The sequence below is a fragment of the Chroicocephalus ridibundus genome, chromosome 1, assembly GCF_963924245.1.
Source record: "Chroicocephalus ridibundus chromosome 1, bChrRid1.1, whole genome shotgun sequence".
NCBI classification, from domain to species: Eukaryota; Metazoa; Chordata; class Aves; order Charadriiformes; family Laridae; genus Chroicocephalus; species Chroicocephalus ridibundus.
Window position 1 is genome coordinate 13974043 of NC_086284.1, and position 26371 is coordinate 14000413.

A 26371-nucleotide genomic window follows, 5' to 3' on the forward strand; every position below is an offset into this window, starting at 1 on the left:
GACTGGCTTCAGTAGTTTGAGTTCACTCCTTCAAAGTCAAAGGCCAGGAGTCAAAGATTGTCCAGCACAAATTACCCACAGAAGTCATGAGAAGCACTTCACAAAATTCCACATCCACAAATTTGAAGAAATGACTGAACTGTTAGAAAACACCAAAGAAGCTACTATCTAAAGAAAAAGTTTGCTTGGGGGGTGGGGGTGGGGTGGTGGGGTATGCACATCTTCTACTGCAAAATCGGAGGAAGGCCAAAACTGAGCAGTACCAGGCAATGGGACTGAGCCCCAGGAAAACCTGGTTTTCTCAGGGAATGTGAGTGGGGTCTTCAAGGAGCTGCCAAATCTGGTAGCAGAAAGGAGGGGAGGCTGTCACTGCTCCGTGTCCCCAGGCCCAGCCCATGGTGAGGCTGTGCACGTATTCCCAAAAGGCACACGTATGTCTGTGCGTGCGCACACACACACAACGTATAGATACACGCACACAGCAACAAAGACCAACGCAGAAAACACAGTGCTCTCACAGTCACAGACAGCACCAATGGCCTGATCCTGTTCTCCTCTCTGGCTGATCAGGATGAAAGGTATAGCAAAATAAACATAAATATATATATATATGTACATATATACACATATGCATATATAGAGAGAGACACAATATGGACCTCTCCAGCCTCTTCAGACATTCAGTCTCCAGTTACAGCTATAAATGGAGTTTAGTGAGACGACAGGAGAGACTGCACTGGTCAGGCACAAGGCACGGACAGACAGACACCTGTACTGACCATCCCCTGCTCGCATGTGACTGACTCCCCCCTTTTATCTCTACATTCATAGAATCATAGAATTTCTCTATTTTTCCCAAAAAAATTGATCCCTCCCTTTGCCCACCTTTGGTTCCCACCCTAAATGTCCGTAACAAGTCCTGCACAAACCCAAAATACACTTCCCACATGTCCCACAGGGTGTCCCCCACCCCTGTAAGCAGTAATGTCCTCAGTCTGTCGGGTGATCTTGGGAGAGCCTCTCCCATTGACCCATTTGATGGGTTTTACACCCCGACCATGGTGTGACCATCGGCCTCCTGCAACAGCCTTGGGAGCAGCCAGGTCAGGGGCTCCATTTCTCTGATGAGGTTGTTGGGGTTCCCCCGTCCCTTTGTGTTTACAGAGATTAGTCTTTAGCCACACCACTGGCCCCTGTTCCCTTTCCTTGTCGTCGTTCTACAAGACAGGCTCCTCAATCATTTGGTGCAACCTGTGAAATCTGCTCTTTTAAGATAAACCCTTAATAAGCTCTTCTCCTGTAAGAGTGAAGAAAAAAGGTAAATTTATCTAATGTGGGGTTCATCCACCCACGATCGTGCCTCTGTGCTCCTTTTTCGCTGTGGAGATGAGCCCTTTGACTTATATCCTTGCAGATTCTGTAACTTGAGAGGCATCGTCTTCTGTGTGCACTGAAACTGCTGATCTCAAATGAATGTCTACTTATACGCTGCCTTCCACACCCCAGCTATTATCCGCATGGAGTGAATCTACAGAACCGTAAATTGACATCAATTCTTAATTGTTAATAAAAACGTATTAGGGAAAACAAATGAAATGAAGAGTAAAACCAAAAATGACGACTACCAGATGGTACTCACCCAAGTGTTCTAGAAGAACTCAAATACAAAACCACTGGGCCACTAGTAGTGATTATAAACTAATATTTAAACCAGTCTCAGTACATATGGCCAGGGTGTAGTCAGCTCACAGACCTATATTATACTAGTCAGAACCATACTGGGGTCTTAGAGGGTAACTCGGCCAACTTTGGGCAAGATTCAGACTTCTCATGCCATGTAAAATGGTCCAGGGTAGCCAAGACATCTGCAGGAGACCTGTAGATTATGCACAAAAGGACTGAGAATGTTCTTCTCCCTTCCTGAAACCCCACCAAACTGTCGCATCGGTCTCTCCTGTGGACAGCATGTGAAAAATAAACTATAACAGGTGTTAGTTACATTGCTTAATTTTCTACCAGAGGATACTTCAACACTTGAGAAACCTACAAGGAGCAGAAATACGGATTATTCCATACAGAACAGAACAAATTAAAGCAGAAGAGTAGGAGGTCTGACAAGGCTCATAATGCATTCCAGCAATTATAGAATGGTAGTGATGTACACAGCTTCTCCAGATCATCTGGAAACGTTTTAATATAAAATGAATAAAATAATCACTTTTCCATGATGTCCCTCTTACCCTTCACTCCACCTGAGATAAACTGAGGGGAGTCCTTCAAGTTTTTCATCAACTAATCTCATTCCTCACTTCTAGCTGGTAGCTTTCAAAGTGACACTTTCCCATCTCTGTCAACATGTCGAGACAGCACAAATCCTATTTCAATTCATCTTCATTAATATATACATTTTGAAAAGAAACAGTAAGTAAATGGTGGTGCAGTTCTGCAGAAGGCACAGCAGGAGATTTCAGGAGAGACATCCAGTGATGTCTTATGCTGCTTGTAAATATTTCAAACTTACTGCTTTAACATGGAATTAGGATACATGCAACTACAGCATGATCTGGGTAAGCACATTAGAGCAAAACTGGTAGCAAATTATTTTTAAAAATTACTCCATAGGTCTGCATGTAGAGGTCCTTATTCAGATGTTGAGTTTACTACAGAGCTGGGTCACCCAGAACACGGACACCACTGTCTGGGTTTTATTTTATACCTCTATCTCGGAAATCCACCCCCATCACCACCCCGTTAAAGAGCGTTCCTGAAAACCGGTGTAAAAAATGGAAATCTTTGTTGCCATAAGCAATGACTGAAACAACTGGGAATGCAGACCAGCATGAAGGCATCCATGTGTGATCTGGAGATATGACAAGAGACCTGAGTCCTTCCTGATCAGCAGTAGGAGACAAGGCAAGATGGAGTGGTAAACCATCACTAGCATTTCAGAGTTACATCCTCTTGTTGCCACTGTAAGCAGCATGACGTTAGGGGGTATTCAGATTTACCTGAATCTAAATTCAGATTAAGTTTAGATAGCGCAGCATGGACATAAATGTCCATACAAGATCTGGGTGTCCAAGTTCCTCCAATAGTCATTGAAGCCTAGAGAGCAAGTCAGCGCACTTGACGTGCATCAAAATGGATCAAGACCAAGCCTCAAGGCAGGCATTTAATGTCATTTGTGATGCCGCGGTATTTCTGGGACATTTGCATGCAGGTGCACAGGTATCAGCAATTAGCTTAAGAGAAACCTGTGCTTTTCTGGAGTAACACCTGCAGATGGCACAAGGTACTATGTTCAGACAAATTAATGCCCTCCCCCTCCCACCCCATAGTGGTTAAATGACTCTAAGCTCCATTACCTGTGCTGCCCAGGGACTCAGTCTGGCTGCCAAGCAGACACACGCACTGCCCTTTGAGATGCCCCAGTGTATCTTGCCTTGTCTCCTGCTGATCAGGAAGGGCTCAGGTCTCTTGCCATATCTACAAGCCACAGATGGATGTCTAGATGCTCTCAGGCATCTCAAATGGCACCAATACCAACATTGATCCAACTTACTTGAGCCCTCGATCCTTTCTAAAAGTTCATACTGATATTTTCTAAGACCATGACTCAGGTACCTAACCACAGCTGTCTACTGCTGTTTGACATGCCCTTTGGTATCTAAGACATCCATAATTACAGAATAGGTCAATATGACGCAGGATCCACAGGAGGCCCAAGCCTTTCTTGGACAACAGCAAGTGAATGCCATGCAAGATATCCCACAGTGACTGAAGTGACAAGACCTGCTTATGTGTGGGCAACATACCTTATGTCTGAATATTTGCGTTGATACTTAAGTCCAGTTCAACAGCCGTGCACTGTTTTGTCCATATGCATCAAGCCCATTGCGAGATCAGGGACTGGGACTGGAACTGGAGAGAGGTGAAAATCATTAAATGACCTTACTCGTTTCTAGAATCATAGAACGTGTTGGGTTGGAAGGGACCTCTAAAGGTCATCTAGTCCAACCCCCCTGCAGTAAGCGGGGACATCTTCAACTAGATCAGGTTGCTCAGAGCCTCGTCCAGCCTGGCCTGTTCCTGGTTCATTCTGCTTCCTTCACGCGCTACCAAATCTCTCACAGAGGCTTTTCGCAGCTTGGAAATTAATTTCCCTCCCACAAACTACAATTTACAAGTATTCATTTTCAGCTTAATAAATATGAGTGTTTGAAAAAGGAAAACTACATTCTTGCATTCATTTTGTGTTTTACACTCGTGTAATAGCAGTTTTGTCTTGCGGACATCTAAGATACGCAAAATAATCTAAAATGTGAAGCGTTGGCTATAAGGTGCATTTCTGTCTAACCTTTTAGAAATGACTTCTTCTCCACATATTACAGGAGAATAATGGAATTTAGTGTTCCCGATAGCTGGCCACCTAGGGCCATTTTTTAAAAGAAATAAACAGATTTAAGGCACTCATAAAATTCAGGAACTGAAAACTCAGATTAAAAGGATGTGGACTTTCAGAAGAAGTGCTGCTGAAGGTCAACTTGTAAAAGTACGTGCCCCTAACAGATAGATCCAGGGGGGAACTGGGCCACGCGTGTGCTTTTGCTCGTTTTTTAGGGAGATAAGGACTCAAATTCTTCTTGACTTACAGGAGACTGAAATCCATCTTTCCCGTCTAACAGCTCCAGGCTCTCTGCTGGTGTTAGAGGACTTTCAGACCATTCTAGGTTTCTTATTTATAAAACTGTTTTTTTTGGTGGATCACTCTTAAGGACATTTGTATATTGCTGCTGCCTAAATTGTATTTTTGCAGGCCACTCCATAACGGGCTGGGTGTTTCTGGATGCCTCACCGAGCACACCTTCAAAGGGCCTCGTATTAAAATGGGGAATACAAGGACTTTCACAAAATTGGTATCCGAGAATTGGTGAGAACACGAAAGGTTACGCTGCCACTTTTGTTTCCAACTAGTGATTTAAAATTTAGATAGAAAGTACAGAACTTTCATATCAATTTCAATATCAATTTCTTCCATACCTCATTATCCAGCACTCCATACTCAAAGGTAAGGCCAAGTCCATACCAAGTTAGTAAGGGCTTGTCCAATTTGTTGCAGTTTTCCAAATGGGAACTGGAATTTCAGTGGGAACTCCTGGCTGCCTTTGTACATTTAGAAATAAACTCGTTTACTAAACAGATGCAGAAGCCTAACTTTAAGCGGGCCCTCATGAAAAACCTTGTGGTGGAGGTGGGATTCTTCAGGAGTGCCTACGTGACTTTGAAATGAGATTTATCATCAAGGAAAAGTCAGCTCTTGAGCTGTCTGACAGTCTCAAGTCACTCACCTGCCATTCCTTGGATAACTTCAAAGGTAAATTCTGCACTAAGACAGCTATTTCTTCCAGCGATGCAGTAGTGGTGACAGGCAGGAAAACAGTGAGTTCGCAGGATAACATTATGGTAGTCTTTATTGATACACAAGATTTAAGTTACAGAACATTAGGCAAACCCACCCTCTTACTTGCCCGATATTTGAGGATGAACAGTTACAGCCAAGAAAATGATCCAGTTATTTATAGTGCCGCTAATGATTAAATTACATTAGAATTGTTAACAATATTATATTGTAAAATATAAGTGCATGTACAGTATATAAATACAATAGCTTTCTGTCCCTTGTCAGGAACATAAGCCAAACACATACGTTTTTCAGTTTAATTTTGCTTGTGCTAAAGTACATTTCCATCTTAAATACATATTAATGTAAACCATACCTATTAAATCTCTCAGGTTCACTCCCTGCATCTTAACTTGCAATTTATATTACAGTACTTCAAAAGCTGAATGATCACTCTTATTATTCAGAAGAGGTTTCTGTCAGAATTTCCTGTCTTTTAAATCTTTGGCAATGTTTCACAGGAACACTCTTATTACTCAGACTTAGTAGTTTTTCACTACATGACATTTTAGTCTTATCCAAAGCAAGATGCTCTGCTTCCTGGCTCTTTCTATTTGAAAGAGCAGGCCACACAAATGCACTGTATGAGTGTTAAAATAAAGAAAAATCCTACACTGTAGGAGAAAACAGACATTGTGCAAAATACATTAATAAACATCTTAAAGATTCAAAAGATACAACATCGTTAGAGATGGCAACACTGGCCCACTGCACAAACACACTACTTCCTACCTCGTCAGACAGTGGCGGTACATTGGTCTGAAAATCGTCTCCTCGACAGGCTGCCCCCCGTCGGACAGGGCAGTAAGACACGTAAGGGTCCGTATTTGGGCCAGGTTACCCAAAGTTTGATGGCTAAGATGAGATTCCTCAAACCTATCAAGCTTCTAAACAAAGTGCCTGCCTTTCAAAATGATGTGCTGCGTTCACCTGGGTACCAAGGCCACCTATTTAGGTTCTTGGAACCCAACTTCATTGACAGTACCATGTCAGTATTCACCTGCACCGGCCAAAAATCCCCACCAAACTCTGACCTGGTCAAGCCCTTCTGCACCCTGGCAGAAGCACCTTCTCAGAGGCGCTCACTAGGACACAACTGATGCAGAACAGATGATACAAATGGGCTCGACGGCCCTTTGTTCTCCAAACACACATGGGTAGGAAGATGCAAAACTAACATAAAAACCAACTTTCATTTCAATCCTATCGGTCCTACTAAAAGTGTTCCATGTAGAAATATTTAATGTCAAGTAAAACATGCTGCACAGAAATATATTCTATCAGAGTGTAGTGTATGGTTTAGGTAAACAACAGATTTGCTATAGAACAGATGGAAACACTTAAAACCTTTTAAAACAGCTTAAAGACTAAAAAAACCCTTTAAGACAAAAAGCTGAAGTTACCTTTTGCCTCTGCTAACTACCTGTGTTTGCTCCGCTCTGGCACCTTCAGACGCCAGGTTAATTCTATGGTATCACACCCACAGAGACTCGTCCCTTTAAAGTGCCTGCCAAGTATTTAACTTTGTCCACACAAAAATGAAAATAAGAGCGTTGCTCAGAACTATTGCTTGAACAAATACATGCAGTTTGTACTACGTGCTATAACAAATCCCTATCAAAAATGCCCTCATCAACGTGGAGATGAAAGTGCTCAAACACAGTCACCACATGGTAGATGACTGGGGAAATATTCTGAAGAGAAAATATAAATATCGATATATCTAGCGGTATATTACTCTAGCACTGTAATGCCAAATGGTAGATTACCAAATGGTAGATTTCTGAGGAATATACTAAAGGCAAGCAAAATACTACGTATACATCTATCTTAACACAAGATTGTACTTCATATACTTCTATCTTAATTTGTATGAATACAGTAGAGAAGTTTTGGTGTACCATATTTCTTGGGGGAATGTTATAATTGAAAATATTTCTTAGAAAAAGGAGTTTCTTCATAACAGGAATGAGTATGATAAATACAGTCCTGGCATCGTACAAAATATAGAGTGCTTTTAGAAAACAAGACTAAAAATATAGCTTTAGCATTTGGAGTGAAAGTCCTCTGTGAAATGTGAGCCAGAGAGTCATATATGAACCCTGAAAATCAGGATTCCGGCTGGGGACTCAACGCGCTGAACAAAACTCATTTCTACCCAATTACCAACTTAGCATCAACTTGTTCTTTTTTGATTCCAAAATGGACAGAAGAAGCAAAAAAATTCAGTAAAGGGCATGTTAGATCCTATTTAAGGCAGAACATAAGAATGCAAAAATAATTATTATATGTTCCGATAGAAAAATAGATAGGCAGTCTACAGACTTCTAGTAATAGGTTAAAAAAAATACAGTATTTCATACATTTGTATAGTTGAAATCAGGGATAAAGAAATGGCGTAAAAAAAGAGTCAGGACAGCAGTTACCAAAATGTACAAAAATAAGCTACTTCTCATTTGTGGTGTTAAATGTTTTTGCATCATTAAAGAAAGCAATATTGCTCTGATAAACAACATCCTGTAACTTTGGATTCAAAATCCAAAAGGGATATATATTTGCTTTCTAAAAAAATATCTCTTCGCATGTATACCCTACGTCTCACATAAGCTGTACCTCCCTACAAAGCACCAGTAGTTGAAAGCAAGTCCTGAGACAACCCACACCTTCAGACGACCTGCAGGCTGGTGGTGCGCTCCAGGGAGAAAGAGCTTCAAAGCAGATACCCCCAGTGCTCCCCAGCTCACAGTGCTGTGGAATCACAAATTCCTTCACAAATAACCCACAGCTTATACAGAAATTAACATCGGGAATCTTTCAGCTGCTCCGTGGCTCCACTGAGCATCTCAGCTGCCATTTCGCTGGAGCAGGGGTCTGGCCACGCTGAACAGCTCATGGTGCAAGAACTTATAGCGAAGATGGCAAGAACACCCCTAAACGGCTGTCTTTCGGTCTAATAAAAGATCCAGCCTTTACCTCTAAATCTTACACCCTTGTCCACTCTTCAGCCTAAATGTTAAGATAGTTGGCATAAAAAAAAAATGCCTTTATGCTTACTGTCGTGTAACCAACCACCAGCAGTGGTCGGCTATGCTAACCAGGGTGGGCTTGGTCCTCCCAATCGCTTGAAAACTCCCCTTGGAGCCAATGTAAAAAGACTGAACAAGAGTCACAGTCATTCTGCATAACGCACTCCAATTCCAGACATAGTGACTCCCAGGAACCAGAGCCAGGCAACAGCAACTACCCGAAAACTTCTCCACGACAAACATCTAAGTCCCCAGAACGGAAATGAGAAACACAGCTGCTCTTCTCTAAAACTATAGTGTCTCTGGTTCACTGGGGTGCAATTCACCCCGTCAGAGACAGCCAAGAGAAGGTCCGTGCATCACTGAGCTCCCACTCCAACCCTTACAACAGAGCCGGAGTGAAAACGGGAGTGCCTAGACTTGGTGCCTAGATAGTATGAATGGATTGACTTCCACCTTTTCTGAGGAGGAAGGCATCTTGACTTCCTTATAAAAACTCTTCTTTTTTACTTGCAAATAACCTAAAATCATATTTCCTTCCTATATTTATGAATATATTTTAAATCCTGACATCAATTCAGTTGATGAGCAGAAGGTGAGAGCAAAGGTCTTAATTCAGGTAGATGGGAAGGAATGAAGGAAAGAACAAAGTGAGAAAGGGCTGCAGGCTATTTTTCAAAAATTCATTTGGAAATGGAACTTCTCCCACATGTAGGTCTGCCATCCATCTAGGATTTCTTGTTAGGGAACAAAACAGTTCACAGTGCCTGGTTATTACTTTAAACCAACCACCAAGTTCGTAGCATTTAAATCCACAGGGATGCTCTCTGTTGCGTTAGCTAGAACTGTGGACACAGGATAAATGATTTCTTCAACCGTCACATACGTCCCTGTTAAAAAACCAACCACTCCAATGACAGCTATGAAAATGTCTTTAAATATCGTCCATAAACTCAAGTTTTCCTTGTAGAAAGTGAGGATTTCAACTAGAGGGGGCAGAATCAGTGCCAGAGTGCTGCTGCTGACGGCCCCGACGAAAGAAATCACCAGGTCTAGGCGAGGGATCAAAACTGCTACAGCACCTAAAAGACAAGAAGAGCAATAGTGGCTTCAGATTCAACATCCTCATGAAAAATGAAACCGTGACAAAGATATAACCTAGTGGCTCATGCTTTTTAAAAAGTTCTAGCATTCACTATGTTTCCAGCTACAAGTGATGTACGATATATAGATTAATGCACATACTCGTGAGTAAGACACATCTTCATGCTCGTGTGAGATACTCAGTTTCAATTCTGACTTTCTGCACAAGCTGGCAGAAATTCAAGCTAAAGTTTTCTTGTACTTACACGGTAAATAAATTTGGCCTGCAAATCATAGACAAATGAGAAATATGAATATTTTACTTTTTTGGTTGTTGTTGGGTTTTTATAAGACGAAAGAATAAAGTTCAGGAAGAGCAGGGGAAGGGGGTGTTGCATGCTGCCCAGGAGACAGTGGGCAAAAATATATTGCTAATAATTACTTTATATTACTAAAAATCTGGAAGTGACATAAAATTATTCAAAATGAACCAAACCCACTGGCCATCTGGCAGTCTGACAATCATTTAAGTCACTTTTACCTGCAAACTTACCTCTCGAAAAATTTTGGTCTATGCAGTTGCATTCAGCGTGTAAAACGCCACTATAATAGTTGCCCAGTTAACGAAATGAGAACTTAACTCTGCCGAGAGCCAAGTCTGAACACGAGGCCTACTAAGCTTTTTAGCACAGCACGGCCAGTCTTACCTGTTAAAACTGTACCTTTCATAGAAACATCCTGTTGGACCAGAACCACTTCTGGTTTTAACCCCTTTGGCTACAAGCCTGGGCAAGGTACCCCGGTATTAACTCAGATACACCAGTTGTCGTGTAACGCTTTTGGTCCCGTATTAGAAACCAGCTTTCAAAGGCCAACTGAGCACAGGCCTCTATAAGATACCCTGTACGTGGTGGAAATGTCTGTCTTTTTCCCCCTTCCATGAATATATCACCTTCTAGATACCAGACACTAGCGTAAACATCCACAGCGTCTGCCTGCTTGCCATTTTCTATCACATCTCACAGAGACAAAGGAAGCAATCAGGAAGAAAGGGGATGGGGAGAACTGTTGAAAAACACAACAGCAAATCAAAACTACCACAGAAAATCTTTTGGTTTTTCCATACCTCCCTTCTTAACTCTTAAGCCGTACTAAAAACATGTTGGCTTTAGAGGAACTCCTCCACCAACCAAATATTATGTAGAGAATGTTTACGGCAATAAACAAATGGTACAAGCAGGAAGGAAACCCTCTCATAACATGTGAGGATGAAAACCAGAAGGTGTGTATCAGCTTTATACTTTCTCAAGATGAGCTTTCTATTTGCAGAGCATCTTTGCTGTGGGCCAAACGCCAGCAGCTGCCTCCAATTTTGACAACTTCAGATTCTGAAAGGCAACATACTCAAATTCTGTCAGGGTTGATGCTCTCCATTGGGAGTACCCAACTTGGGGAAAACTGCATTGGCAAACACACTCCTAATTCACTTGCAGAACACAACAGTTATTTGCTGCCACCAGGAAATAATTTACTATACATTTTAATGAAACCCCTAACTACAGAGATCACACATAAAAAAGAGGCAAGAAGGCAGGAGCCCATGGAGGGATAAAGGATTCTCCAGCCCGTCCTATTTGAAAGAAGCATATCGTGCACAGATCTGCCAAGAAAAATCATTTAACTAGGCCTTGCTTGTCATATCTATAGTTCATTAATGCTTTGTGATTCTACAGAGATATGAGAGGCGCCATGTGGCCAAAGGAAGCTTGGGCAGAGTGTCCTCCAGGAAACCTTGGGAATACCCTGACACTCAAAAATAGATGAGCCGAGTGTTTTTATCCCACTGTTACAATGGACCTACCCAATGCCAAACAGTATATTCCATGACACATAAAGACTGGAAATGTCACACGTTTACATATTTACTAGGATGAAGATGAATGAAGTGCGGAAGGAATTGTGCAGAAGTTAATACAAGTCACCAAGTACCCACCTCTGTGGCTTCTGTGGCCATAACTCCCCTCGAGCCATAAAAGTAGGCACCGTGAGCACCCAAACAGTAAGACGGGTGCTCAGCCCAGCCTGACTGGCAAGCATGCTTCATACCTCCACAGCAATGCACAGGTCATAAGTAACTGAAAAGTGCAACTGAGGCATATTTGCAGTGACTGGTAAAACTCTCAACTAATGACTATGTTGAACGTGTTCTTCTGAAGCAAGAGAGGGCTGCACATCTATTATCTTGCCAGTTTAATAGAGGTAGTGGAGGTAGTGGGTGTATTCATTAAATATAGACTTGCAACTTCTGTAATAGAACTCTTTCAATTCTACACGTGTTCAGAATTCGGAAGGTGCTCATTAATTTATAGTTCATAGTTTTGTTTGAAATGTTTTGCTGTATTACAAGTAATGTAATACTTTTTTTAATTGGAAAAAATAAAGCCCACGGTTTATAATTGCTGCAGGTCACAGAAAAGCAAAATGCTGCGTGTTGGTTTGCATCTCGTAAAAAATCTGTCTGGCTTATACGAATTTGTATGAATCTGTGGATGAAATTTGGAAATGTGTTTCAAGGTTTTAATTAGTGTCTTATTTATCCACTAACAATCCAAGAGAAATACAACTCGTGTTTATCACCTACCAAAAAATGTCCTCAAGAGTTAAGAAACAGATCTGGTTTCCAGGAGAAGTAAACAAGGGGCATTCCTACAGGCAGAGCGCCTGATTTTCCCAGCCCCACATAGGTTTTAAAGTCAAGAAGAAATTATGAATCTTTATCAACAGTCATGAAACTTTATAGTTTGGAAGCTCTGGGAATCCCAACTAAAAAAAAAAAAAAAAGGTCCTACAGTATCAATATGAGATGTTATTTTTTGGCCAACAGCTAAATTGTCTTCAAGCACTAAAGAAAGAGCAAGAGCCATATGAACAAAGCATCCCACAGATGTAATGAGAGATTAATGAGAGTTTACAACATATTACAAGCAATACATACGTTACCAGATCAGCAGCATGGTCCAAACAAATTGTCCCAACAGCAGATTTTATAAATATACATGGTCAGAAAGACTGAGGGCTTCTTAAGCCTGAGAAATGTTGGCTATTACTAGGGAGTGGTAACTTCACCCAGTTGAAGGGCAAAACAGTCTCAAGCGATATACAATCAGTTTTCTTCAGAGGCAGCGACAGTGATGGAGAGGCCCCTGTTCTGCAGGCAGTCAGCAGACCCCAAACGTGCTCTCTGTTTGTACCACTTTTCCAGGACCACATCAGAAAACTGGAGCATTGACGTACCGAAGATGGGTGTCTGACACACATATGACTTTCCAAAAGCACAAAACAAAATTGTATTTTTAACAGCCTGTGATACAGCAAAGAAAGAGTCCCTTCCGGGAAGAACAAAATGCCTACAATTAAATGTTTGCCAAAGAATTCTGGCTGTAGGCAAAATGGCGCTTCAAAACATCAGCCTGAATCCTCCGTCCTATTCTAATATCCCGGTCTGCACTCTCTGTCCATCTTTCCTTACGGCAACAGTGCTCAGCCAGTCAAACTGGCATCTTCCTCTTCCCTTCACCCTCCTGCATTGCTTCCTGGATCCCCTTCCCTAATGCACCACCTTCACATTTCTTCCAGCTCGCTCCTCCTCTTCTGCAACACTGTCCTCCACGCTGCCCAAGGTTTTTTTTTCTTTTACTTCCTAAGAGAATAGAAAACTATTTGTCTGCTACAGACTACCCCAGAAAGCTCAGCACGTTTGGCTGCGAGGAGTTTACATCTGCAGGCTGGACAACTTAGAAAGTCGGGATATCTCCGTCTTCTCAAGTGGTCACTTGACCAGGGAATCCATGTTGCGTTTTCTGCGCAAATGTATTTCCACACTCTGTACATGAGTTATATCTTCTGCTTTGGCTTGAAGGAAGGCAAAACAGTGTGCACTACCTCTCGGACATCCGCTGGACATTGCAGACTTATTTAGAGAACCACAATAAATCATGAATCTCTCTTTTATAGAACAGTAACATACTACATCACGTTTAAAACAATTCACATTCTAAAAATAAATGACAAAATCTAACAGAACTTAGTATTTCAAGAAAAAGTCTAAATAAATAACAAAAAATGCCTTTTCTGAGTTTCACAGTGGAAACTAAACTGTGTTTTGACATGTACGTACAAAAGAATATGAGACCAAGTAGAAACCCGTTACTAATCTGAAGATAAACTAATGCAAATAATCACTTAAGAGCATTTGCAAATTTACAGAGCTTTGCATACCTGTAGAAATAAATCTATGTATTGGTGGAGGCAGTTTTAGAAAAAAGGATTTTAGAGAAAGACCCCGATATTACATAATTGCAAATTAGAAAATTACTTTTTCTGGCCAACAGCGCCAATTAACATAGGGTTTGAGGTGGTGTTTCTTTTAGCTCTTCTTTGAGACATCAAAAGACTGCAAGATACATACAGAAGATAATTTCTTCAGAAATTTAGATTCAGTCTTCACCAAAAATAATTTTCTTAACCCAATTTCTTAAAAAGCGTGCTTTTAAATACCAGCTCAATCTCAAAACCAAAAACAAACAGAAAAAGGAACAGAGTAGGAAATAAGTCGCAGTTACACTACAAGGTGCCAAATTCCACTTTCACACTGGAAAGAGAGAGAGATAACAGCTTGCAGACAGGACAACCACACACATCGTATGGTTTGGCTTTATTCCCTTTGGAATAGAAAACTCTTTCCATCGTTATCTTCCTGCAACATGCAGTATGCACAGACAGAAAATACTTCTCACACTACAACTCACTGTTTATGATTGCTTTGTCCTGTGTTAGTAGGAAAGACTAGACTCATACAGGAGAAGACGGTTTAAATACCCCTACCCTTCACAGTGAGAGGTAATCAAGGACACTGTCCTGACACACAGCAGAGCTCTAGTAACCTGTTCAGGGAACAGGCAGATCCGTCCCTTCCACATCAGTTTCTCACAGATGTGCGAGTAAATTCACTTTTTACAACACTTTGCATCAGAGATTTCAAGGCTGTTTACAAAAGGTTTTATATTTATATTCTTTTTATTCCTCATGCAGAAAGATGCATGAAGAATGAGATCAGACCAAACAGCAATTTAATGGGGGCATTGAATACGGTTTCCTTACCAAACTACCTTAAATACCTACAGCCAGGGCTAAGGACTGGCACATATCACTGATACGAGAGCCCCTCTCCAGGACAGCATTCTCCCCATGCTCCTCTAATAAAATCTCACCCCTCTAGTTGTCTGAGCTTTATACAACCCCCAAATTCAGGCACTGTAATTCATTCAGACTTCAGTTGCCAGGATCTGCACTCATTCCCAACATGAGCCGGCAACGTGTGCTTGCAGCCCAGAAACCAACCGCACCCTGGGCTGCATCAAAAGAAGCGTGGCCAGCAGGTGGAGGGAGGTGATTCTGCCCCTCTGCTCCACTCTGGTGAGACCCCACCTGGAGTACTACGTCCAGCTCTGGGGCCCTCAGCACAAGAAAGACATGGACCTGTTGGAGTGGGTCCAGAGGAGGGCATGAGGATGATCCGAGGGCTGGAGCACCTCTGCCGTGAGGACAGGCTGAGAGAGTTGGGGTCGTTCAGCCTGGAGAAGAGGAGGCTCCGTGGAGACCTTATAGTGGCCTTCCCGTACATAGCCTATAGGAGAGATGGGGAGGGACTCCACAGTAAATTTATTTGAGCTTTGCTACCGATCCTTTATCATACAAATCTTTTTAGACATACTTCAGTGAAATAACGTAAACAACTGCCACATGCAGTTAGATTCAACAAACGAATGTAAAGCATGCAGCAAAATTCATTAATATTGAGCTCAATGGATGATCTTACACCATTACAGTACTGACATGGTTTCCATGGCCAATCACTCTCCTTCAGACATCTGATTCTATGGACCCACCAGAAATGAGTCTGCAATGAGACTTCTGCCCCCTTTGTCTCAGTCTCTTAAAATAAATTGTGACTCTGAGACAGCTGAAGGGCTCCCAGCAGCACAAGCAGAAATTAATGTTCGTTCATCCAAGGATGAGGCTGTTTTAGCAACAGGGAGCAGAGATGAAAGAAAGAGTTGAGAGCAGAGGCTAAGTCTCGGAGAGCCAGACGCGCTGCTTCCCATGCTGCTGGAAGGCCTTATTCCCCTCCCCTCACCATCATCACGCCACGCTCCCCAAGCTTCCTCTTGGAGGCGCTCTGTAGAACAAGCCGTGCTACAGGGAAGGCGGCAGTGATCCACAGCGACTTTGCCACCTCATGCCAAAAGCAAGACCCAGGCAACAAGAAGTTAAAACCATTTTATATCAAAAACAGTTTGTCTTGCCCTCAACTCTTGGAAATAAAAATTTCATGATATACTTTTTCATTACTACATAAAGTGAGCAAAAACTAATGTAATTAAGATAAAATTGAATGTACTTAGCTTTAACCTTAAGATACTATACTTTGTTCCACAAATACTAAACATGTACATAAGAAGGAGAAACGTTGCTAAAGACACCTCTAGGAATAGTTAAAGTTACTTATCTTTTCTTTATTAAAGATGATTAAGATGACAAAAAAATATATCTGCTACTGCGGAATCCTTTCGTCAGAATAGAATCCATCAGGATGTCAAACATCTTAATAGCTGTACCAGATAATTTATCTTCTCTAATTAACATCTAAGGACTAAAAAAAATTATTAAATAACAGATGAAGTTAGATCTCTCTTTTCCCCCAAGTATTAAATAAATTATAGAACAAGGACATTCTGTTCTGGATAACTGTAATAAAACCTTCTGAGCTAAGCGTCTCTAACCTGTCTGGGGTGTTGTATGTGCTGCAGCTTCCATTAGCAGGAACACATCAATTTCCAAAAATCGCCAAACATTAAGATACGTCAGACCAGCTTGCCTAAGGAGGGAACTCAGGACAGAACTCTAACCTAAAAAGGCAGCACAGAGGAGATGGAAGCAGGGACGTGCTACAAAGGAGAAATTTAGAAACATCACATCGACACGTTTTCATGGTCTCAGGAAAGCCAAAGCTCAACTGAAGCCAAGATGTTCAAGGGATGCCAAGGACAATAACAGGAGCTTTTACAACCCCATTGGTAATAAAAAGGCTGAAGGAGGAGAAGGTGAGCCTGCTGCCGAGGGGGGTGTGGGACTGAGTGACAGCACACACAGGAGAGGCTGAGGTACTCGGTGCTGCCTTGGCCTCAGTCAGTCTCCCAGCCCCTGTGATCGGTGAAAGAGCTCAATGAGAACGACCATCAGTGGATGATGACTGAATCAGGCATTGCTTAGAATCCTAGAATAGCTCACGTTAGAAGGGACCTTAAAGATCATCTAGTTCCAACCCCCTGCCATGGGCAGGGGCACCTCCCACTAGACCAGGCTGCTCAGAGCCCCATCCAGCCTGGCCTTGAACTCGAGAGAACTCAAACCATAACAGTCTACAGGGCATAACGGTTTGCATCCAAGAGTGCTGAAGAGGCCAATGGCCTTCTAACACCACTCTACATTGTCTCTGAAAGGTAATGGAGATCTCTGGTGACTGGGGGAAAGTAAATGTCATGAAGAAAAGTCCAAAGAATAATCAGGGAAATATAGGCAAGTCAGCTTCACCTTGGTCCCTGGAAAAATCATGGAGCAAGTCATCTTGGAGCACATTTCTGGGCACAATAAAGAGGAAAGGAGTCTGAGAACAGAAAATGGATTTATCTAGGGTAAATCATGCCTGACCATCCTGACTGCCTTCTCTGATACAATGACTGAACGTACATATGAGAAGAGCGCAGCAGATGTCATTTAACTCAACTTCAGAAAGGTCTTTGACACCATCTTCCACAATATTCTTGTATCTGGATGGAGGGAAAACAGATGGGTAAAAAACTCATGGGGCAAAAGAGCAGTGGTTAAGGGGTTGTACTTCACCTGGAGGCTGGTAATAATCCTAAAGCTACTAGGGAAAGTAAAAGCTTCCTGTAACTGATAAAACATGGAATGATGACCTAAGAGGACATGAATGACATTCTTTAAACCTAGAAAATTATAATGCACTCACTAAAATACTAATTTCTCACAAAAACGTCCCACGTAGCACAAAGTAACAGTGCTGAAAGTGGTCTGACATCACATTTAAGTCCAATTAAATTTAAGTCATTTATTTTTAATCATGATTCAAACCCGGACTTAAATTGGTATTTTAACAGTGACACTTCACAGGGTTTTTTTTATTTCTTAAACAAAATGGCTTAAAGAGATACGTTCTTGCTTACCGGTAACTTCAGATGACACATCATATTCTCTGAATGAGAGCAGTGATAAGTATCTTACAAACTAAATACTTTAGTCCCCAGAGAAATTTTAGCAACTTTCAAATGGGAAGCCTCAACCTTATTTCACACAATGTTAAAAGTTTTTCATAAAACGCAAACGCTTGGATTCTCATGTACTTTCCAAGTATCTAAATTGGCCTGCTTATTTTGGGCTGTGAAAATGCGGAGGTTTTTGGTTAAGACTGGTAACGTGCCTATCGCGTATGGCACTTACTATATTATTACTGACATGCTAATAAATGACTTGTGAGTTTACCGCAACATATCAAAAGTAAATTAAAAAATAATGCCCATAAAAAGACAACAATCACACTGCAGTGGGCTGACCAATGCATTTCCAAAACAATGGTTTGCAACAGCTGGTGTCCCAGGCTGAGTTAGTTAAAGCCTGCTGTGTTGATTGATGATAAAGGAAAACCAAGCTGCCAAGTGCCTTGGCTTCCCAGAGAGAATCACGTGCAGCAGCTAGTTGAGGTTCAGCTCCTTGCGTTGACAGCCTTAGGCAGATTAAGTGCTGAATTATGGCCTGCAGTCCCAATTCATCAAAAAATACAGTCATCTGCAGATGTTTTTAATCTTAATTTGTCGACATTTCACCTCACAAAGTGAAGTTCAGAGAGAGCTGCTTGCTTCGTCATGCAGGAAAACCCGACTGCCAAACGCACAGCTGGCTACGGCTCAGCACGGGGAAATTCCGGCGCAGCCTGTGTCCGAAGCACCGTCCTCTCCCGGAGTCGAGTCGGCTGGGCTCGCTGCAGGCTGGTCACTCTTACGGCACAGGTCACTCTTGGCCAGATATCTGGAAACACCCACTGTACGCTCGCCATGCCCAAGAGAAGGCGTCACCCTCCTTTTACCAGTCATTCTTAATTTTTTACAAGGCAAGTAAATCAATACCCAATATAAACACCTGACTGCCGATCATAAGCCTGTACTGCTATATAAATATCCTTTAGCCATAATTTTCAAAGAACTATCACCTTTTCGACTTGATGGGGGAGGGAAAACAATAAGCAAATGCTTACAGCATCTACACAGGAATAGCGGGACTCAGGGTCAATGCTCTCCTCAAGGAGTTGAGGTTTAAATCCAACTTTGAGTGTCCCAAACACTGAGTTTTTAGTTTTGGCCTACAAAATTACCTTTCAATTCTTTTTTTTTTTTTTTTTCCCTAAACATAATACTGTCAATTGAATCACCCAAAGAAGTTTGCCAAAATTTAATTTTACTCTTGATTCATAAGATTATTCAAGTTATGTTTTGGGTTTTTTTTTTTTTTTTTTAAAGATCCCTGAATTGCCGATTCACTGAAGTTTTGTCAGAGGAATTCTCAGATTTTTTGCAGCATTTTTAAAACACAGCTCCATTTCAACATTTCTAAAGGAAAGAAAACATTTAAAAACCTGTGCGTGTTGTCAAAATACAAACGATATAGCTATAAAAGTCTCATTATAACTTCTGAGAAAGCAGTTTTCTGAAATGAATGTGTTTTCTACCATTCCCCAGTTTAGCAAACAAAGTTACATTTCAAATCAGCTTTTTACTTAAGAACGAAGCAGTGTCCTGCCCTATAGCAGTCAACATAAACCATCACGCAGTCTTCATGTCAAGAAATTTTCTGTTAAAAACAGGCCTTGTAAGAGCCAGTGATTTGATGGATCTGCACCAGATGTAGTCACAGGATATAAGCTGCTCACAAACAGCAGCGCACCAAACAGGCATTTATATGAGAAGGAAAGACAGCAAATGAAGCATAAAGCATCTGGATGGACTACAGACTGAAAAAATAACATTTTTGCAGTCTATCAGGAGACAAGCAGTGCAGCTGGTCTAAAGAAACGGTCAATGAGAGTGATTTTCAACACTGTAAAAGTACCAGAAGAAGACGATCTCTCAAACTGCTTAGAAATCCCCCATCGCTGTAATGCTTTGGGATTGTAGGTCCTGTCATTTTGTGTCTCCACAAGCAAAGGGAAGGCACCGTATCTTTAGAAATAAAGCTTTTAATCTATGCATAGGAAACCTGTTTTTGGCATGTTTCACTCACACGGTCTGTTTAGTAGCTCTGAGCATGTTACTTCCCCTCCCCACCCTCAGCTTAATTATCTGCAAACGGCAACAATAATAGGGAGTTCCTCTGTCAGGCACTTTGGCAGCCACCGATATAAATATGAAAATAATACACTTTGGTATCATTGCATTAGCTGTTACAGCTTTAGTTCTTATGCTGGAACTCTGATATGAAAGAGCATTACTCTTAACTGTCTACGTGTCTACACGACAAATGGTAAAGAAGGAACCGAGCCGGTGTTATGTGATCAGACACCTCTCTTTGCTATCCTCAAATGCTTTGCGTTCTGTTTTAGGGATGGTTTCCTTCCTGTATCAAAATCTACCCTAATCCTTTGGTAATGCTTTAAGTGGACAGTGAAACGATTGTGCGTAAATAGACTTTAGAAAGCCAAACAGAATCCCGCAGGATAAAAGGCAACGCTAAATACCAAGCACAAGATATTACTGTATTATAATTTTTTAACTAGCAGGCATTGCAACCACCACTGCCAACATCCTTGAAAGTATCAGTTCCAGATAAAGCTACAAAAACCTGCCAAGTCGTGGATATGCTTCCAGTTATAGCTCAGCTGAGATGAGTGTGAAGCATGGTGCCGATGGTGTCTATCCCACAGCTCTTTAGATAATCATTATCCAACTTTCCACAGGAAAAAAAAAACAACTTTTTTTTCCCCCTCAACAGTTACTGTTGAGTTAATGTTAAAACTCAATCTCTCTTTCATTCTCAAAAAGAGTGTCTAAGAAAGGTCAGACTTCAGATAAAAGTCATTAAATAAACTTTAATTTAAATAAGCTATTATGTTTTTACTTAGCAGCATAATTAAACAATAAACAATTAAAGATAACAGGATTTTCTTTTTCAGGATATAAACTGCTGTTAACCCAAAGTTCAATGTCAACATAAAAGGACGTGCGAAAGGAGACACAGAACATAGGCACTGGCTGCAGTTTACCTGTTTATGCGTGGGCTCGTGTAAGATACAGCTTTCAGAGAACATTCTCCCTTGAAATTCGGAAAAAATACTGTGGCTCAGTATTGCAGGAGAAAAGGCTTTAAGAGAAAACCCCATCCCCCTGCAGAGCATAAGCCAAGTCCCTGAGAACCACCATGCTTCTCTTTCCATTCGCGCTTCCTACGTGATGATGATACCATGATTTATTTGGCAAGACACATAAACCTGTTTTTACTGCCAGCAATCATATATTAATCTTTTTCTTCCAGCCAAGTGACCTCTCAAATAAAATGTCCTTTTTGGATGACTGTTAATGCTTTTGTCACTTCCTAATGACAAGTAAATATAATTGTTGCATCGCTACTAAGACTTATTTTACTTCTGATAAGCCTAATATTAGCCAGCTTAACTAGATCAATGAATACAGCCAACAAAAATTCTTCCGAGTATGCAATACCGTCTCTATACTTTGAGACAAATAAATTAAATTTATTGGAATATTATTGTGGAAATTATTACATACACTTGCTGTCTCTGGTCTTTGTATTACTAAAAATAGTGTAAATTAATACAAAAAAGTGAATTACAATATGCCTGAAATTAAACAAAACTCATTTTTTACTGTCAAAAATTTGATGCAATGACTTCATCGCTAGTTCTGGATGAGACTATATTTATATCTAATATTCAAATTTAAAGCACTTTTGTTAAACAAAAACAGTCTTGTGGGATAAGCATAGAAAAAAAACTTATACTGTTTTTTGTTCCCAAAATATCGATCTGGATGTTGGAGCACTGCTTTACTATTAACCTAAATTGAGGGAGCAGTCTACTCCTTGCCAAGAGCTTTGTAAATACTGATTTAAGGTGCGATTATAACCGTGGAGTTAGAATATTGATCTGCCCATTGTCAATCTAAGATCCAATTTAGAAAACAAGTGAATCATTAAGAACATAAAATTGCCACAAGTTTTGTCCATTAGAAGAGATGAAACTGCTGTTCACAGATCAGATGGGAAAGAATTTCCCCACATCAGTTTTCCTCTAAAGAAAATGTCATCAAAGAAATGAGAAAAAGGAATTATGAAAATACCCACAGAAGAATGGTAATATCAAAGTGTAACAGGATGGATTAAGAGATTAAGAAAAAGGAAGAAAAATTATAGCAGATGTGGATTTAAGGAAAAGGGGTTTAGGGTAAGGTAGATTGGTATTGACTGTTTCTTTTTGGGATAAACAGAAACTGATGGTTGGATCAATCTTGAATGTAAACAGCATGTCACAGAAAGTCTTATTTTATAGGTCAGGCATGGCTGAACACTGCAGAGCGCTGTGGAGGGCGGTCAACATGGTCAGAAAACACAGTAAGTCAAAATTTTGCTCTCAGTCCCACCCGCAGATATCCACACCACAGTGGTAATGCTCCCTATTTGAGTAAATGAAACCTCAGTGTGTACCCCATGGACTGAATTACCCGGTATTTTTATTGTGTAATGGTACTGAATGACTAAAATATTTTATTTACTTATTTTATAGAATGTATTTTATGTATTTTACAAAACTTATATAATATTGATTATAAAGGCTGTGGACGTTGTCTACCTAGACTTTTGAAAAGCATTTGTCACTGTCTCCCATAGAATTCTCATGGAAAAACTGGCGGCTCATGGCCTGGATGAGCATACGATCTGCTGGATCAAGCACTGGCTGGATGGACGGTCCCAAAGAGTGGTGGTCAATGGAGTTAAATCCAGCTGGCAGCCGGTCACAAGTGGGGGACCTCAGGGCTCGGTGTTGGGACCATTTCTGTTTAACATCTTTATTGATGACCTTGATAAGGACATAGAGTGCATCATCAGCAAGTTTGCAGATGACACCAAGTTAAGTGGGAGTGTTGATCTGCATGAGGACAGGGAGGCTCTACAGAGAGACTTGGATAGATTGGACCGATGGGCCAATGCTAACGGTATGAGCTTCAACAAGGCCAAGTGCTGGGTCCTGCACTTGGGCCACAACAACCCCATGCATCGCTACAGGCTTGGGGCAGTGTGGCTGGAGAGCTGCCTGGCAGAAAAGGACCTGGGGGTTCTAACTGACAAGCGGCTGAACATGAGCCAGCAGTGTGCCCAGGTGGCCAAAAGGGCCAATGCCATCCTGGCTTGTATTAGAAATAGTGTGACCAGCAGGAGGAGGGAGGTGATTGTCCCCCTGTACTCAGCACTGGTGAGGCCACACCTTGAGTATTGTGTCCAGTTCTGGGCACCTCAATATCAGAGAGACATCGAGGTGCTGGAGCGAGTGCAGAGGAGGGCAACGAAGCTGGTGAAGGTCCTGGAGAATAGATCTTATGAGGAGCGATGGAAGGAGATGGGACTGTTTAGTTGGAGGAAGAGGAGGCTGAGGGGAGACCTCATCCTCTCTACAGCTACTTGAAAGGCCATTGTAGAGAGGTTGGTGCTGGTCTCTTCTCACAGGTAATTAGTGATAGAACAAGAGGGAATGGCTTCAAGCTGCAGCAGGGTAGGTTTAGGCTGGACCTTAGGAAAAAATTCTTCACAGAAAGAGTGGTCAGACACTGGAATAGGCTGCCCAGGGAGGTGGTGGAGTCACCATCCCTGAATGTGTTTAAGACTCGTTTAGATGTGGTGTTAGGGGATATGGTGTAAGGGAGAGCTTTGTAGAGCGGAGATGATGGTTGGACTTGATGATCCCAAGGGTCTTTTCCAACCTAAATGATTCTATGATTCTATTCTATGATTCTATAGTTAATCATAAAAATAATACTGAACTTCAGTTACTGTAGGAAAAGCAAAAAGGTATAGCAAAAAAAAAAAAAAGTAGTACCTAATTGCACTGAATGTGGACAGACTAGGCACTCATTCAAGACCGGGTTGCTCTTCCAGGCTTGATCTCAGTGAGGTCTATGAGATCATCTCCCAAAGACCTTAAAAGATCTATTACAAATGAAATAAAGAACAGGTTTTGTGCTAAGGAATGCCTGGATTTTATCCTTCCCTTTTGTTATCACAAAATATCTTATACACTCTCAAGATAAGCGATTCTTTTGGATGAGACAAAGCACTCAAGAATATAGCGTAAAAAGGAAAGTCCTTCAATGAGGAAGAAGAGTAAAGGACAAGGTTTTATCCATCTCTTCCGTTTCTGGCGTGAGTTTAGCAAGTATATCCACATAAGCAGATCATGGAGCCATTCATAAGCACCCTCCTCTTCAGAGTTATTTGCAATATTTCAGTAAGGTGGGGAAAGGAAATCACATAAAAAGAAAACAAACCAGTAATATGAAAATGTAACACTCCAAGGACGTAATTAATTTAAATATGCTATACACTTTTTTGTCTTAGTTTTGCTCTGACATTTTAAAGCTGTATACCTTTATTACGACAAGCCACCTTTAAAGTCCTAACTCTGCAGCAGGCTGGTGAAGTCATTATAACAAAGTCACAGAGGATTTAGTTCTCATACAGTTCTATCTGTACCTCAAGATTTAAAGTTAACTTAACTTTGCTGCCCATTATACATGGTAAGGGCAGAGGAAACAAAACAAAATAAAATTCTAAAAATTGCTAATTTTGACCGAGGGCAGTTCAGAAGACACAACAAGCTGCTAACAGCCAGCGATTCCTCTCCAATCCGTTATAAAACAAGAAAGGCATTTTGAAAGCCTGTTGCGAGGACCAGCTTATCAAGCCACTAATCATGAATAACACTAAGGCATCATTAATATTTTAGCTTTTATGCTTATTTGAAGCACTAGCAAAAGAAAATGCCTGGAGTGACTAATTCCAGCTAGGAATTAATTTTTTAAGAAACAATTTAAAGCAAAGCAATGTTTCACTTTTACTGAAAAGAAAAAGAAGCACTAGGATGCCAGTATACAAACCAGCAGAAAACTTACACTTTGATGGCCCTGAATATTTTCTTTATTGCCAATTGTTTTCGATACACAGTGAAAAGGCTCTTAAACGTTCTGAAGAAATGCTTTTCCTACCCTTATCCTTTGCAATATTCAACAGGCTTACTTGCAATCTGCCTATCATTTCTAGCATCTTGAAAGAAAACCTCTGCACATGTGGCTCTCTGTACCAAGATCTACCTATGCATGCGGAAAAATGTTTTTCCTCGTCCATAAATTAGGAAACAATTTTGAAAATAAAGGGCTTTTCTAACTAGAAGCCTGCATTCAGGACCTCCTGCTAGTTGCAACCATCTTGCTATAAAAGCAACCCAACCTTAGCAGCAGATGTCCTGCTGGGGCTCATTTCGAGAGACTTACAATCAACTTCTGAAATTTTTTAACTCAGTATACATTAAATATGGTATTTCGCTTTTCAAATTTTAAATGCTCTCTCATGCTAACCTAGTAATACAGATGGGAAAGAGCAGTTTTCACCCATTTTCACAGGCGCTCACACAAGCCTGCGGTCAGAGATGCTGACTGCACTTCCCCTGCCATCCCTGGGAAAGCAGAGTTTGCTCTCTACCAGGCAGTGCTGCTAAAGGAACGCCATCACTTTGACGCCGTGCCACTCTTAAATTTCGATAAAATCTTACCTAAACGCCCCTTGTCAGCTGAGCGATGCCCAGAGTGCCACACACGTCACGCATAGAAGTGTCAATTCCCCGCCGAACTCTTGGGCATGGGCAGAGCCCACAGCAGGGAATTCACTGGACCAGTTTGCCTCTACTAGAGCCACAGCTGATTATCTTGCTGGTCTACCGTTAATTAGGAAAAATAGCTACCACTAGAAAATTAAAACAAAAAGACAACTATTTGTAAACCAAAACTGTACCCAGATACGTGTATTTCCTCCCTGCCCAGTAGCCAGTTTTTTCCATGTGCCACATGTGTGGCCAAGACATTAAAACATGTACACATCATTGCTTGAAACATTTTACTAGTCCGTCAGCTCTACTAGTTAGATCACTTTCTTCTACAAGCTTGTTGTGAGGACAGGATATCCAAAGAGAAATGAAATCCCACAGACAATAGCTGGGTTATGGTTCCCTTTTCACCTTGTTTCCTTGTTTGAGTTAGAAACCCATACTCCAAAGCAGAAGTAGCTTCTGTATGTAAGTTTCAAAGACTGATAATAACAGCTCTTAGCTCTTTGCTCCATGTTTTACATATATTCCTGAAGGGAAAAACACTTTCAATATTATTGTCAATAAATTTTCAGTTTTCTTTCCTCATCGAGTTACTTTGCTCCCCAGTCGTATTCATTCCCTCGCTTAGTAGCGATGCTTGACAGGTCTTATTTACAGCATGTATCTGAAAACAACTTTGAATTGTATCTAAATACCTTTCAAAAGTACATTAAGTAATATCATAACTCCCCCTATTAAGTACTTGATAGACTTCATTGTCAATTAAAGGAATTTATTTGAGCA

At 41.1% G+C, this 26371-nt stretch overlaps 1 protein-coding gene across 1 annotated transcript in view; it reads right to left on the reverse strand.

Annotated features, from left to right (window-relative positions):
- Window positions 1-5453: 5453 nt before the first annotated feature.
- Window positions 5454-26371, reverse strand: part of SLC36A4 (solute carrier family 36 member 4) — a 109274-nt gene continuing 88356 nt past the window's right edge. Inside the window, exon 11 of the mRNA XM_063329118.1 lies at window positions 5454-9569. Within this exon, the coding sequence (XP_063185188.1) occupies window positions 9262-9569 (308 nt within the window). The 3' untranslated portion in view covers window positions 5454-9261. The remainder of the gene's footprint in view (window positions 9570-26371) is intronic.